At 35.9% G+C, this 17,748-nt stretch overlaps 1 protein-coding gene across 1 annotated transcript in view; it reads left to right on the forward strand.

Annotated features, from left to right (window-relative positions):
* LOC136028097 (insulin-like growth factor 2 mRNA-binding protein 3-B) overlaps nt 1-17,748 on the forward strand; it is a 165,892-nt gene that overhangs the window by 134,620 nt on the left and 13,524 nt on the right. The window contains exons 6-8 of the mRNA XM_065705721.1: nt 6,272-6,388; nt 10,348-10,483; nt 14,982-15,140. Of these exons, the coding sequence (XP_065561793.1) occupies nt 6,272-6,388; nt 10,348-10,483; nt 14,982-15,140 (412 nt within the window). The remainder of the gene's footprint in view (nt 1-6,271; nt 6,389-10,347; nt 10,484-14,981; nt 15,141-17,748) is intronic.

Genomic DNA, 17,748 nt, shown 5'->3' on the forward strand with positions numbered 1-17,748 from the left:
TATCGATGTATTGGAAGCACTACTACTACTACTAACAACTCACCACAGCACCAAGCCACCTGAGGCCAACACAGCTACACACCCTCCCAATCCATCTTATTCTATTCATAGCTCCCCTTTTTACACTTTCTCTGGAAGTTCCCATTTCCCTTAAAGCTTTCTTTATGACATCATTCCACTCCAACCGCGGACGACCTACTTTCCGTATAGCCCTAGGCGGTTGGCCGAAAAATTAACTTTACAAATCTCAGGAATAGCTCAGGGATACATATTTTTGTTCCGTATAGAAATTACTATACAAAAGCCGAAGTAAAACTTATTGCTTATCATTATGTACCAGAACTCAAGTGTCAAGATCCTGGGATGTCTTAATAGCTTTATAGGTCTGTAAGCTGGAAACCAGGCACTACAAAGGCCCCTCTCCCTCCCGCCAAAAGACTCAAGCATGCCCGCCTCCTTTATTGGATACTAGCTGTTGGGGTGGCGCTTCGCGCCACCCAAACACCTAGTTCGTGGGGGCGCTTTGCGCCCCCCAAGCTCCCCCGCGCGCGTAAGTCGTTACGCGCCATTGTAGTTGTGTCCCTGTGTCCCACCTGTGAATATATATATATATATATATATATATATATATATATATATATATATATATATATATATAACTACGTAAAACTTGCGAATATACAACATTCTTGGCTGTCCTATTGTCTGTGCATATAAATAGATTGTCAGGTTTACCGACTCTTAAACATGCAACATATAATTGTCCATGGGAAAAACAATCTGTATTCAGATCTATACCTCATTATTCTAATGATTGCCCTTGAGCTTTGTTGATGGTGATTGCTAATCCAACATTCTCTGTGTCCTCGTCGTCATTTATATATCCCCCTGTGCCCCCGGCGTCCCCGTCGTTGTTGTTTCCCTGTGTCCCGGTCGTCATTTGTGTCCCGGTGTCCCAGTCTGTAATTTCACTTTGAGTGTCGCGGTCGTCATTTATATTCCCGGTGTCCCGGTCGTCATTTTTGTCTCGGTCGTTATTTGTGTTCCGGTGTCCCGGTATGTAATTTCTCTTTGAGTTTCCTGGTCGTCATTTATATTCCCTGTGTCCCGGTCGTCATTTGTGTCCCGGTGCCTTATTGATGGTGATTGCTAATCGAACATTCCTTGTGTCCCGGTCGCTTTCTCTTTGAATATCCCGGTCGTCATTTATATTCCCTACTAGCTGTTGGGGAGGCGCTTCGCGCACCCACCCCAAGCCCCCCCCGCGCGCGTAAGTCGTTACGCGCCATATTAGTTACGCGCCATTGTAGTTGTGTCCCTGTGTCCCACCTGTGAATAGATATATATATATATATATATATATATATATATATATATATATATATATATATATATATATATATATATATATATATATATATATATATATATATATATATATATGTTTTTAACTACGTAAAACAAGCGACTATACAACATTCTTCGCTGTCCCATTGTCTGTGCATATAAATAGATTGTCAGGTTTACGGACTCTTGAACATGCAACATATAATTGTCCATGGGAAAAACAATCCGTATTCAGATCTATACCTCATTATTCTAATGATGTGTCCCTGTGTCCCGGTCGTCATTTATATTCCCTGTGTCCCGGTCGTCATTTGTGTCCCGGTGTCCCAGTTTGTAATTTCTCTTTGAGTGTCCCGGTCGTCATTTATATTCCCTGTGTCCCGGTGTCCTGGTCGTCATTTATGTCCCGGTGTCCCGGTCTGTAATTTCTATTCGAACAATCCCTGTGTCCCGGTCGTCATTTATATATCCCGCCTGTGCCCCCGGCGTCCCCGTTGTAGTTGTGTCCCTGTACCCCGGTCGTCATTTATATTCCCTGTGTCCCGGTCGTGATTTGTGTCCGGGTGTCCCAGTCTGTAATTTCTCTTTGAGTTTCCCGGACGTCATTTATATTCCCTGTGTCCCGGTCGTCATTTGTGTCCCTGTGTCCCGGTATGTAATTTCATCAGTTGACAAACATGACGTCAGTCGACAAACAACTTCATGACGCATACAGCTCTATCCTTATAATGACGTCAGTCGACAAACATGACGTCAGTCGACACACAAACATGACGTCACTCGACACACAAACGTGACGTCACTCGACACACACACACACACACAGACAACTTGTTTTTATATAGAAGATGTCCCGGTGTCCCGGTCGTCATTTGTGTCCCGATGTCCCGGTCTGTAATTTCGTCAGTCGACAAACATGACGTCAGTCGACACACAAACATGACGTCATTCGACACACAGACAACTTATTTTTGTATATATATATAGATATTGCATATTCTGGAGGCAAGTAGTTAATCTTCCTCCAAATCATGAAAATCCTTTCACCAGAAATAAAGAAATTTCTATTGTTTATGTAGAGCTCGTAGGCTTTTTCTGCGTCCTCCTCCACAAAATTACATTGTACTTGCCTAGGAAGTCTAATGCTAATTTGTCGCCTAACCATTTTGTATATATATATATATATATATATATATATATATATATATATAAAGTTTTTTCCCATAAATTTCAGATTGAAGTGGATGCAAAACCAGAACTCATCGGAAGCAACTTTAAAAGCTTCTGGACTGGATGGAATGAACTTAGTATATGTAATATTTACTTACCGGTATTTTAAATTCAGCCACCTTCTGTTTATATTTTTCCTCCTCATAGCTCAAATGTCTTGTTGACAGTTTCTATCGGAAAGTCATAATGATGTACAGAATATAGTCCAATCAAAATTGCGGGCTTTCTTCCTATTGGCTGACGAGATAGAGCCACCAAGCGGGAAACAGTGGGAAAATAAAGTAAAAATCTGAAATTTCTTAATTTGTATTTTTTGCTTTTGTATTTAATTTAGTTTGTGGTAGACATCAAAAAATCACTTGCTGTAATCGTTGTAGATTATAAAATCTACATACTGTCCAAAATTCTAGCCTTTGGAGCAGATTTTATGCCTTACGGCAATAAAATGATTTTTTTACACCTAAAAAAAAAAAAAAAATTGTAACCAACATTTTTTTTTTAATACTGGCAGAATCGACTGAAAAATATCTGCTTCTATTTCCCATCTGCTAATTTTTTATTCAACAAACTAAAATAACTTGATTTCTTTTTTCCACAAAAAATAGCAAATATATAGAAAAAGTGAAACCAACAATAATTTCATTTCTAACTCGGGATTCATCAATATATATATATATATATATATATATATATATATATATATATATATATATATGCTGCAGTTATCTCCAATTTTCTAGCAAAGGGAAAATAGCATTGGCCACAAATAAAGATGATTAGCCTTAGACCGATAATACTTGGGAATTGTTTTTGATATGCTTAAACATCCAGGTTCAAATAAACTGGATTATTCTGATTCAAGAGCTTTTTTTTTTTAATTTGCTATTTATGAGCTAAAGATTATACGTGTCTACCGTCAAGCTATTTTGTAATTTCGTTATATCCTTGCTGATGTTTTTTTACTATCGAGTTTGCATACTTTTTGATTAGATTGTTTGCAAAGCGAATGCTTTTTCAAATGTTGGTCAGTTGTACTGTTATTTTCTCAATAAATTCGATTTAAGGTTTGTACTGCAAATGCTACCATTCCCTTAAATGAAAGTAACGATAATAATTTTTCAACAGATATCTATGGCCTTGAATGATGCGATCCATAATTCCTATCAAGTTCTTTCTCTATTCCAACCTTCTTCATCCTTCGTCAAAACTCGATATTTTTATAGAGATTCATTGTCGATACTGTTGACCCATTTTTTAACAGCATAGCCGCTAGGCCTTGGATAATATTAAAAAAAAATACACACTACCGAAAACAAAATATAAACACTGACTAAAGTTAAGTCTCATTGTGCGGGATAAAAACCTCTTTATAATAGTTGGAACTCTATTATTTCTAATTATGGTTAAATGGTTAAAGCATTGGTTAAAGGGATGGTTAAAGCAAACGGTACACTTATTTCATATTCACTTAAATTGAACTCCATTACTATACGTGCTCTACAATAAGCTAGGTCTTGGATTTATTGATCTACACCACAGTATAAAATATTGATAAGGCTTGATTTAAAACATTGCCATGAAGATAGGTTTGAATAAATCTCTCCTCTCCTTCCATCTTTCTGCAGGGAAGTTATTGGCTCTTCGGCCATTATAATATTTTACCAACCGACTATCTTCACTGTCATCCTTCACTCAAGATCCCCACTTCCCACCACCTAGTGTATACCTCACAACGCCACGTGTGGCGCATAGTTTCGTCACGCTTGACGCTGTTTCTGCCATTCTTTGTACAGTTTTCGTCATGCTTGGTACAGGCCACCCGGTGTACGCGATTTGTGAAACTGTGCGCCGCCTCGCATTGCGTATCTTGGTAAACTTTAGGGTACCATATTTTTTTTATTTGATGCTGGCCAATCCCGTTCATTCCTCACCACTCATTAGGATTAAGAAAAGAGACTCAAATTGTATTTATGTTGTGGGTATGTGTGGATGATAATGACAAAAAATAAGCTTATGTCCCGCCCCTTTTTTCAAGTAACAATAAGAAAATCTGTTAAGCTTCAAATGTACTCTCATCTATATTTTAAAAAACAGAGAAATGAATATAAAGATGACAAACTGGTGTTTGGTCAGTAAATGAAAACGAAGAGAACAAAAAAATCAAACGAATATTTCGGCCGTATACAACAAGGCGTCTTCAGTGTACAACAAGGTATTTGTCATCTTTGTATTGATTTCTTTGTTTTTGTCATAGTTGGTCAGTTTGACTTTAGATCTTTTATTTGTATTTTCTTTTTTGACTTTAAAATACGTTCTTTGAATCATCATACCATACTATGCTCTCCCTCCTGGACAAATCTCATTTCGTCCTAAGAAATTTGGAACTAGTGCACGTATAAAAAATTTGTCCTTGTAGGGAATATGTTTAATCCTGATCATTCTAGCTACGGCAAAGGAATGGCGTATGAGGAGGAGTGCATTAGCATAATAGTTTTGTAATTTATTTGAATGGCTCATGCCCCTTTTGTAGGAAGCAAAACGTTACCAGATTGTCAATATGCAAAACACTTTTCTACAGTCCAACAAAAAAGAATTATGCACTCGTGTCCATGAAAAATTTAGCACGCGTTCGCAAATCCAACCTCCCCTTTTTTCAGCTTTTGCGATTGGCGCTCGAAAAAACAAAAAAACTGATAGGAATAAGAATTGAGCACATACTATTTGCAATTGTGATTGAATTTTAATGGGATATGTATAAGTAAAAACGCAGTGTTCATCTTTTTATTCACTGGGGAAGTGAGGGATCAAATGCTTTTTATGTGAAATGATTGACGGATGAGTGACTTTTGTTTCTTGTAAAAGCTTTATAATATAATATATTGCATATATATATATATATATATATATATATATATATATATATATATATATATATATATATATATATATATATATATATATATATATATATATATATATATATATATATATATATATTCACATGTATATTTACTGATTCTGTTGCTTAGCTTATGGGTTCAAATTTGAAAGACATACCTAGAAACTGATGTAGGGAATCTTTATTATCGTTTCAGGACCATACTGGGAAGTTTCAAATCACCAAACAGCTCAGAACCTCTGATATATGTCATCTTAGGGGTTACCGTTTTTTATTATTATTTAGTAGGATAGATAGTAATAATTGATAACACAAATTATTTACCTAATTTGCCTAGTTTTCGGATCACCCTAGTTTTACTATTTTGGGTTGGGAAATTATGATCTTTTGACCAAATTCTGTAAGTCTCGTCGAAAACCAAGCATAAAACAAATGTAAGTCGTTGTTTTTAAGTCCAGGGTGCGAAAAATATCCCAATCTGGCATTAATATTGGCCAGCTATACAGAAAACCATATCACATTTCCCGTCCAATATAAAAGGAAAGGTCAAATATTAAGTAAGTAATTAGTTATCTGTCAACATCGGTCTTGTTGCTTTATCGATTCGTCATGTCTGAGAATATGGCTTGTACTCAGGGTATTATTGCTAGAAAAATTGAATTTCACACAATCCAATTTGGATTGTCTATTTGTATCTTCCCTTAATTATGAAATATTTGTTAACATTTGGTTCACTTTTTGTAAAAGCTGGCCATGGTTCAAATGAATGATTTTTTTTTTTTTTTTTTTTTTCAGAGAGATCACATTGAAAATGTTGGCTCACAATAATCTAATTGGTAGGATTATTGGCAAAGGCGGTGCTACAATTAAGAAGATAATGCAAGATACTGATACAAAAATCACAGTCTCGAGGTAGTTTTTTATATGGATATACACAATGCCTCAATATTCGCCATATTCGAATGCGAAACTGTAGATGTTTTTTTTTTTTTTTAAATATATCAACCCTTAAAAAAAAATATTAACCCTTGAAAATATATCAATTGATATATATCAACCCTTCATAGCAGTCTTTTTTTGTGGTGAGGTGATCAGGGTTTGGTATAGTTGTATACAAGCAGGCATAGTTAGGCTTGTACTCATCCCGTCAATCCGCGCATTTGTCGCCTTGTGAATGATTTTAATATGTCAGGGTGGTCTGAAGAATTTCTGACCTAGCAAAGATAATACATATTTCCTTTGAATTTATTCTTTTATAGTCCCCTCGTAACTCTACACGCTTAAAGGTTAATTTTTACAATTTACGTTATACCTTTAGCGATTCTGAACTGAAAACTAAAATTAAAATTATTTAAAATTTTCATGTACTTTCTTGTCAAAAGATAAGTGTGTGTTGTATCATAATGGGTATAATGGTTTCTTAAAATACTTTGATAACTAATGGCTAGTTCTTTGTTTAATATAACTCTTGCTAGGTTGTTAGCTACCTACTGCTACTACAGCGCTATAGAAAATTCAAGTTTTTCGTAAAAAATTGATATTACTTTTAAAATTGTTTTTGTTAAATGCGAAATGTCTTTAAATAAATCAATTTTCTTTCAAGTGAGCCATTAAAGAGCTCTGTATGTTTTCTAGTGCCCTGCTAGATGAGTAAAAGAAAAAAAAAGATGCCGTCGCTGCAGAATATCGTAGTTCAACCTTCGTTATTCAAGCCAAGGTGCTGTAAGTTTCTTCCTTAGGGGTTTCGGACAAGGCGATTCTAATAGTATAGTTTGTGTTTCGATCTGAACCTATTTTTAGAATTATGCGCTATTGTATTTCTTAGTATTGCACGTGATCGTCTCTTACAAGGTTGCTAGCTGCCGCTGCCTATCGGATTGCTAGCTACCGCTGCAATTCGTTTGACAAAGAGTCAAAATTTAGCTTAAAGATCGTGATATTGAGCAGTGGGCAGTCGCTTTCATATACGGAATAATTTCTGTTCATTTTAGGTTTCAATATTGCTCCTCACTTTCTGTTGAAAAAACCTTTATTTTTTTCTGATCGTTTTTCGAATAATGTACAACACAAAACCGGCTGTGAAATACTATTAGAAAGAATGATAGCGGTTCATAGCACTGAAAATAAGCTCACTTTGTACAAAATACTAATGTTATGTGTAACTGAATTTAGAAGTACCAAAAAATTAATTTAACGACAGAAAATACCAGTTAAATGATACGTAGAATGTTCCAAAGGACTGAAACAATCACAATTGAGAAAAACAAAATAAGAGCCTAATCAAATTTGTTTTGCTAGGCTGTAACTGTAAGATCGCTGTTGGTGTTATAAAAATGTTCGGCTTTTGCTCTCCGCGTCACGAAAAAAATTAAATAGATTTAATGTTAAGGCAGCACTGTTTTAATATTTTTTCGGGGGGAGGGCAAGCCTCCTCATTTACTGAAGTCTTACTGTTGCTCCTTACTTCCAGTTGAAAAAAAAAACAGCGGTTAGAAGGTGTTTCCCCCTTTTTCGAAAATCAGGCAAATTTTCTCGGGATCAGTATTAAAAGCTATTCATTTTTAGTTTGAATACTACTGAGCCGAGTCGTTCCTTACTTACAATTCGTTACCACGAACTGTTTGATAATTTCTTATTATTATTTTATGTTAAATTTCAATGTAATACCTCTTCGTTTTTTTTTTGTTTTTTTTTTAGGGATAATGGGTTTTGAATTGGTAACCTTTCGTTCTACCGGCAAATGCTCTACCATCGGTCTATGATCTATACACTCAAATAAAAAATAATATATGTGAACAATATGGGCATATTTCACAACTTACAGTCCTTTCCCCAGGAAAGGTCCCCTCCAATCTTTTTGATAACTTAAAATAGCTCTAAAACTTTTAATTTCAGTTCAAATGACCCCTCTGCTGGTCTTCTAGGACCATTGGTCCAATACGATCACTCCTGGGAAAGAAGAAGTAAAATAAACAAGCCTTCTTGATCTTTTATCTGGCAAAAAAACACAAAATTCTAGTATTTTGTGGATAAAGCTTGAAAACTCTATAGTAGGGTTCTCTGATACGTTAAATCTGATGGCGTGATTTCCATTAAGATTCCTTAAATTTTATGCTAGGCGGGGGGCTCCCTTTTTGAAAATCAAGCAATTATTTCCAGGATAGTAGCTTTTGATGGGTAGCACTTAACTTAATGAATCTTATTTTTGAATCAGCTTAATAACAAATTCTTTTGAATTTATCTATTAGTATCAAAATTTCGTTTTTTAGAGTTTTAGTCACTATTGAGCCGCGTGGCAGTTTGTTACCACGAACTGTTTGATTAGGAGTAGTGAGTGTGAGGAATCACAATTTGTAAATTTTAAATGCCGTCTATATTTATTTAACCACCGTGAGTTTGGGCGTGACAAATTAACTCCTACTTCCCAGCCGTGCTGGTAACAGCAGTTATCCCTCCTCTCCCGCCTTTTTGGTCTCATTTGAGCATAACAGCATGTGTGTGTTTTCTCGTTTCGTTTTTTTCAAACAGCAGCAACAACCAGGTGATATCATAATTGATCATTGATCACAGAATAGTTCACTCCTCAGTTTGCTGTGGAAATGGGTTTGCTCTAGGCTAATCATATAGAAAAGCTTGATTTTCAAAAGAATGGAATGGAAAACTCCAAATAAAAAAAAGGGTGATAGGGCTTGTTCTTAATTATAGGAAAGCTAAACTCATCCATCCGAATTGCTTCTGACTTTTTTTTTTTTTTTTTTTTTTTTTTTTTTTTTTTTTTTTTTTTTTTTTTTTTTAGGTGAGTTAGTAAATTCACATTTAATACGACTATTTCACATATTCCTCTTTTGTCATTCCTGGGTCTATTCAGTGTGTTTAAAGCAAAGCTCGGATAGAAGATGATAAATGCCATAATGTGAGGTTTGACTCCTGTGGCCGCGAGGTTGTACGACAGATCTTCTACCTTTCGCCAAAGAGTAAGGGTTACGTATAAATGTGGAAACTGGCACTGATGTCAGCGGCAAAAACCATCAACGCCCTCTAGTGCTTTGTGATACTTGGTATTTTTTCAAGCTTCGTAATCGTTTTCTTTTTTTGGAATCCAGATCAGACTCTTATCACTACCCTAAGTTTACTAATTACATACATTAAATAAATCATTCTTGTTATTACACTGAAAAAATGCCAAGTGTCGCCAAATGCCAGATGGCGTTTATAGTTTTTTTTTTTTTTTTTGTGGATACTAGCACCAGATCCCAACAATAAGTTAACCCTGCTCTTTGCCTTTCTCTGTAAATAAGATCCAGCAACTAAAACTTTTATTCCAAACCATATATGGCATCTATGGCCCTTGAGAATCTTTATCCTATCCAATGTGTTAATTTGTTTTTCTTGTCTGTATGCTCTCCGCTTTGGGGGGGGGGGGGGGGGGGTAATAAAGGGCTTGAATTAGATTGAACTATAAATTTACCAAGTTATATTGAATATGCTATACACATTGAGCTTCTAAGTAAGACCTATCGAAGGATTGTCATCTTATGGTGTCTCGTACTTAACAAATCGATATATTGTGTTTTTTTCTTTCTTTCTTTTTTCTTTTTTTTTCTTTTTTGACGGTCAAGAGCAGTTTCGCAGAGAATACAACATTTCTTATGCGCTGAAGACAATGTTTATCGGTCAGAGGTTTACTTGAACTATCTGCAATCTTTAAGAACTTTTTTGGTTCCAGATGAATGGGGAAATGATCATATATTTCGATTGGTGCAAGGTTAGGGAGGTATCTATTCTCCTCTCTTGAAATTTTACGAGCTCATGAAAAAGTTATCATGATATTTATTAATAGCTCGCGATTTTAATATATTATGTTTTTCTAGCATAAATGATATAAGCAGTTATAACTTAGAAAGGATAATATCAATAAAAGGGACCATTGAAAATATGTCAAAAGCCGAAGCCATTATCAGTGAAAAACTTCGTCAAAGCTATGAATCAGATCTCCAATCAATGGCAGTGAGTTATCTTTATTTTATATTTTTTTTTCTTTTCTATTTAACATCTCCTGCTGCCGAATTTCTTTTTATTTTTATTTTTCTTACATCTGTTACATCATATTGTAAACGAAGATGCAGTTTTTGTCAAGTATTTTGTTTGAAAAGCACTAGGACTAGTAGTCTCCTTTCAAATGAGCTGTCAAACATTTCTCTGTGATGTTTCACGTCGGTGCTTCCACGGGGGAAGTGATCTAGCACCTTGTGACAGCGGAATGGTAAATGCCACGCCTGTTATCTGCGGGTACCGAAGTTCAATCCCTGTTGTCATAAGAAGGAGTCCAGAATATTCAGTAAACTGAAGGATAGAAAAAAAAAGTGATCTAGCTATTGCTCATGATGACTGTAATTCTCTTTCATTGGGTCTTTGACTATCGAAATTCCAGTGATGGAGTTTTTCATTTCTCTCTGACAATATCTTTTTGGGATTTCAGGCTATTTTCCAAAATTCCCACGAATTGAATCAGCTTCAAATGGAGATTCTTCCTCCCTAGATACCTTTTTTCAAAACGAGTTTTTAAGTTTTGGGTTATTATGGACTGGACTTATTTCTTTTTTATTAGGTTCATGATTCGTTGTTACGCGAAAAGAGGGGATTCTTCAATTTAAATTGCTTTTAGAATATCTGAGATGCTCAATACAATCATATTACCATGGTCTAACATAAAGAATTAAATAACTGGGTCTTGGGTATCGTATTGGGTCCGTTGTTAGCAATGGACCATGTATTGGGTCTTGGGCTATCGAAATTCCAGTGGTTGAGTTTTCATTTCTATCTGACAATATCTTTTAGGGGTCTCAGGCTATTTTCCAAAATTCCCACGAATTGAATCAGCTTCAAATGGAGATTCTTCCTCACTAGATATTTTTTTTTCAAAACGAGGTTTGAAGTTTTTGGTCACTATAGGCTGAACTTTTTTTTTAGTAGGTTCATGATTCGTTGTTACGCGAAAAGAGGGGATTCTTCAATTTAAATTGCTTGTGGAATATCTGAGATGCTCAATACAATAATATCGCCATGGTCTTACATAAAGAATTAAATAACTGGGTCTTGGGTATCGTATTGGGTCCGTTGTTAACAATGGATCATGTATTGGGTCTTGGGTTATCGAAATTCCAGTGGTTGAGTTTTCATTTCTATCTGACAATATCTTTTTGGGGTTTCAGGCTATTTTCCAAAATTTCCACGAATTGAATCAGCTTCAAATGGAGAATCTTCCTCACTAGATATTTTTTCTTCAAAGCGAGTTTTGAAGTTTTTGGTCACTATAGGCTGAACTTTTTTTTTAATTGGTTCATGTTCGTTGTTACGCGAAAAGAGGGGATTCTTCAATTTAAATTGCTTGTAGAATATCTGAGCTGCTCAATACAATCATATTACCATGGTCTAACATAAAAAATTGAATAACTGGGTCTTGAGTATCGTATTGGGTCCGTTGTTAACAATGGATCATGTATTGGGTCTTGGGTTATCGAAATTCCAGTGGTTGAGTTTTCATTTCTATCTGACAATATCTTTTTGGGGTTTCAGGCTATTTTCCAAAATTTCCACGAATTGAATCAGCTTCAAATGGAGAATCTTCCTCACTAGATATTTTTTCTTCAAAGCGAGTTTTGAAGTTTTTGGTCACTATAGGCTGAACTTTTTTTTTAATTGGTTCATGTTCGTTGTTACGCGAAAAGAGGGGATTCTTCAATTTAAATTGCTTTTAGAATATCTGAGATGCTCAATACAATCATATTACCATGGTCTAACATAAAGAATTAAATAACTGGGTCTTGGGTATCGTATTGGGTCCGTTGTTAGCAATGGACCATGTATTGGGTCTTGGGCTATCGAAATTCCAGTGGTTGAGTTTTCATTTCTATCTGACAATATCTTTTAGGGGTCTCAGGCTATTTTCCAAAATTCCCACGAATTGAATCAGCTTCAAATGGAGATTCTTCCTCACTAGATATTTTTTTTTCAAAACGAGGTTTGAAGTTTTTGGTCACTATAGGCTGAACTTTTTTTTAGTAGGTTCATGATTCGTTGTTACGCGAAAAGAGGGGATTCTTCAATTTAAATTGCTTGTGGAATATCTGAGATGCTCAATACAATAATATCGCCATGGTCTTACATAAAGAATTAAATAACTGGGTCTTGGGTATCGTATTGGGTCCGTTGTTAACAATGGATCATGTATTGGGTCTTGGGTTATCGAAATTCCAGTGGTTGAGTTTTCATTTCTATCTGACAATATCTTTTTGGGGTTTCAGGCTATTTTCCAAAATTTCCACGAATTGAATCAGCTTCAAATGGAGAATCTTCCTCACTAGATATTTTTTCTTCAAAGCGAGTTTTGAAGTTTTTGGTCACTATAGGCTGAACTTTTTTTTTAATTGGTTCATGTTCGTTGTTACGCGAAAAGAGGGGATTCTTCAATTTAAATTGCTTGTAGAATATCTGAGCTGCTCAATACAATCATATTACCATGGTCTAACATAAAAAATTGAATAACTGGGTCTTGAGTATCGTATTGGGTCCGTTGTTAACAATGGACCATGTATTGGGTCTTGGGCTATCGAAATTCCAGTGGTTGAGTTTTCATTTCTATCTGACAATATCTTTTTGGGGTTTCAGGCTATTTTCCAAAATTCCCACGAATTGAATCAGCTTCAAATGGAGATTCTTCCTCACTAGATATTTTTATTCAAAACGAGTTTTGAAGTTTTTGGTCACTATAGGCTGAACTTATTTTTTTTAGTAGGTTCATGATTCGTTCTTACGCAAAAAGAGGGGATTCTTCAATTTAAATTGCTTGCAGAATACTGAGATGCTCAATGCAATCATATCGCCATGGTCTAACATAAAGAATTAAATAACTGAATACTAATATTTAAAATGGTCACATCAAATAAATAAATTGTCGAAAGTGATTAATTTCCTTCCAAAACTGAGGAAAGGATCTCGAATTACAAATTGATGCAGAAAAAAAAAACTCGTATGTTTTTAGATAAAAAAAAAAGCCAAGGATTGTTTTATAATAATTTAAGGAATTTTCTTGAAATAAAATTTTTCATTGTAATTTTATTTTTAAAAGTTCGTCTTAACATTCTTTTCCCCTGTAAAACTTAATTAGTAATGTTCCTTAAAGCATAGATTTTTGTTGTGATGTTGGTCCTTTTTCGTTTGCTGACAGAAATTATTGAGACTTTAGACACATTGGGAAATCTTAGTTTTTAATCTGTTATTTTAAGGTCACTTTAGTGACGTCAACTTATAATCTTTTTTATTAGGATTATTATCAAGACTGATAAATCAGTATCAATTTGAATGTTTTTATCTAGTGATTAAGCTAGTTAGGTTACAAATATGTTTCAAATCGTTAGTTGCTAGGTCAGAAAACGGTCACTATTGCCAATAATACCGTGCAGTGTTTCAGCTTGTACACCACAAAATCCTTTAGTTAATAGTCCTCCTGTAGGATAAGTACATCTCATCATTTTGTTTTTTTCCACATCTTTTTAGAGAGAAAAATTATCCTTCTCTCTGGTAAAATAAAGTTTGTCTCTCGTCAACTCGTTGAAATCAATTTTAAATTTCCATCTCGAAGTTACGCTACAATACTAGTGGATTGTTTTTCTCTCATGTGTCTTGAAGATTTTTCAGACAATTTCCATCGGAAGGATTATCGGCATCGGCATCGAAATTTCTTTTTTTCCTATTTTGTGGAAATGCTTAACAATTTCTAGGGATTTAATGCGTTAATATGTGTTGTATCGTTTTTATTTCTGTGAAAACCACGTTAATTAGCTCTCTGCTAGAGTGTATGTTTCAATAAATCTAAGTCTAAGAACTTTCTTAACTCATATTCTTTCGCTTAGGGTTACATCACGTTGGACCAAAACCAGTTTCATGTTATTACTCAGAGGCATAAACGGGAGGGGGGGCTATATTTTGAAAGTACCTTTTTTGGTGGTATTTTAATGAAAAAATTAGGTTAAGGTATTTTCGTTCGAAAAGTCAAAAAAAAAATTCCCCAGCCCAGATCTAAAAATATATATTTCACCCTCCTCACTTCTCTACATTTCTTTTGTATTGACACCCCTGTTTTTAGTAATAGATCATTAAAATATGGCAAGCTGAAATACTATCTGGGTAGTTTGTAGTTGTTCTTTCAATTTTAGAATATTCACCCTTTTGAAATAACCTCAGGGATTTTGTAAAATTAATGGTAAATTTTCGTTCCTATTGCTGCATTACTCTTATCTTATATTATATTGTACTTTCATTCTGACATGTTGACAGGAGTTTCTGGTGAGGGGTTGGAAATTCGCTGGAACAGGAAAAATAAGTAAATATACACAAACTGTTATCCTTTATGGATTAAAAACTGCAATTTACGATTATTAATGCCAAAGAAGCGATTTGGGGAAGCATCTATTGATCTTAATTGTTTTTATTATCTTTTCTTTAGCCTCAGTCTATGTTTCCCGGTCTACATCCCATTGCAATGATGTCAACGGCAGGAATGGGATTCCCTCGTGGTGCAGCACCGCCTTCTTTGATGGGCAGCGTCCCTCCTTACTCTGGACTTTATCCTCCCCCAATTACAATGACACCACAACCATTAGAGGTAAGGTTTAGACTATCTTATTTGTCTAAATGTAATTATACTTTTAGTCTTATAGCATATCTTTTTTATATTAAAGCTCAAAACACACTTCTTAGGCCATTGAATCAAAGTTATAAATCTGTAATGATTAGTTAACCACTAAAATAAAACTCTTAATTTTGCTGAAAATGTTGTATTTGCAACGGATGTTGCTGGCCTGGATGGCCAATTAGGGCATTGATCAGATTTGTTAGTCAGATTACTGCTGTTAGAATGTAAGGCTTGTTTTAGCTTATAATTAGTCATTGTCTTAAGCGCTCTTCCCCTAAAACTTGTTCAAATGCAGGTTTTTTGTTGAGTAGAAGGCCGTCATTTTCCTAGAAAAATTCATTTTTTATTTTAACTAGATTTTGCTATTGCCTAAATCTGATTGAGAAAAAAGTTGACTGTCTCATTTTTATATTGTTCAAATTTTTTTTTCTTTTTTTTTTGCAAAGCATTAAAATGATCTGTACCGTCAACGTCATACGTTGTATGACATCGACATCACAGGAATGATTTCAGAGCTGGAGATTAATAATTGGCTGCAAATTACCGACATAGACAATTATAGAAGTAGATGACTTAAAAACATCGGAACTCAATGCTGTCGACAAATTAAACTATAGGGTTCAATCTTTTAATTTTCGCTAAAGGAAATTTTTACATTTAAATTAAAATTAAAATAAAATTACATTTAATTAAATTAAAATTAAAAACGTTTGCGTCAACGTTTTCGCACATTCGAAAAGGAACGGAGAAGGTAGAATCTTTAATAGTTCGATTATTATTTTAATATTTTTTAAAATAATATTATTTTATATTATTATTATTTTTTTTTCTTTTTACTACCGCGAACTTGAATCCTGATGGTGATTAGTTAACTGGCTAACAGGCGCGTCAGAACTTGTAGCTACCTACCTCACTAACCCTTAAAGCTCATTTAACTGTATCTGGGTTGTAATATGCAATTTGAGCATCCAGTCTAGATATAATATACCTATGAAAAAAGATGTAGAACTCGAACAAATATTAAATTATACAATTGTTAATATATAAAAATGTAGTGTCCGTTACATTACCGTTATTACCGTTACACCATCTCCAAAAATTGAGGCTCTTTATAAATGTCATTAAATTGCTTAAAATGTAAAAAAAAAACTGGTGAATGCACAAATATTTCAATATATTTTGACAATGGATTAAAGCAATTCGAAAACCTTAAAACAGAAAACAAAAAGTTTAAAATTTAGTAGAAATTGTTGAAGTTTAGAATGCTTACTGCTCAAAGAAAATTTGTCAATTAACGTCAAAAAGAAATTATTATTAAATTGCTTAAAATGTAAAAAACTGGTGATGGCACAAATATTTCTATATATTTTGACAATGGATTAAAGCAATTCGAAAACCTTAAAACAGAAAACCAAACCAATTTACTTCATCAATTCGATCCAAAAATGGCATAGTGTTGCCGGGACCCAGAACACAAGGGACAATGAGAATCCATATAAAGAAGCCTGCCGCGTGCCATGCTGGGGCCCGTGGGGACCGGTGGCAAAGCCGCCGGGACCCAGCACTGTCTGCGGTTAGAACACAAGGGACAATGAGAATCCATATATAGAAGCCTGCCGCGTGCCATGCTTGGGCTCGGTGGCGAAGCCACCGGGACCCAGCACTGTCTGCGGTTAGAACACAAGGGACAATGAGAATCCATATATAGAAGCCTGCCGCGTGCCATGCTTGGGCCCGGTGGCGAAACCACCGGGACCCAGGACTGTCTGCGGTTAGAGCACAAGGGACTTTGAGAATCCATATATAGAAGCCTGCCGCGTGCCATGCTTTGGCACAATGAGAGGGACAATGAGAATCCATATATAGAAGCCTACCGCGTGCCATGCTGGGGCCCGTGGGGACCGGTTGCAAAGCCGCCGGGACCCAGCACTATCTGTGGTTAGAACACAGGAGACAATGAGAATCCATATACGCCTGCCGCGTGCCATGATGGGGCCCGCGGGGACCGGTGGCAAAGCCGCCGGGAACCAGCACTGTCTGCGGTTAGAACACAAGGGACTATGAGAATCCATATATAGAAGCCTGCCGCGTGGCATGCTTGGGCCCGGTGGCGAAACCACCGGGACCCAGGACCGTCTGCGGTTAGAGCACAAGGGACTATGAGAATCCATATATAGAAGCCTGCCGCGTGCCATGCTTTGGCCCGGTGGCGAAGTCACCGGAACCCAGCACTGTCTGCAATTATAACACAAGGGACAATGAGAATCCATATATAGAAGCCTGCCGCGTGCCATGCTTGGGCCCAGTGGCGAAACCACCGGGACCCAGCACTGTCTGCGGTTAGAACACAAGGGACAATGAGAATCCGTATATAGAAGCCTGCCGCGTGCCATGCTTTGGCCCGGTGGCGAAGCCACCGGAACCCAGCACTGTCTGCGATTAGAACACAAGGGACAATGAGAATCCATATATATAAGCCTGCCGCGTGCCATGCTTTGGCTCGGTGGCGAAGCCACCGGAACCCAGCACTGTCTGCAATTAGAACACAAGGGACAATGAGAATCCATATATGGAAGCC

This window comes from Artemia franciscana, chromosome 6, assembly GCF_032884065.1.
Source record: "Artemia franciscana chromosome 6, ASM3288406v1, whole genome shotgun sequence".
NCBI classification, from domain to species: Eukaryota; Metazoa; Arthropoda; class Branchiopoda; order Anostraca; family Artemiidae; genus Artemia; species Artemia franciscana.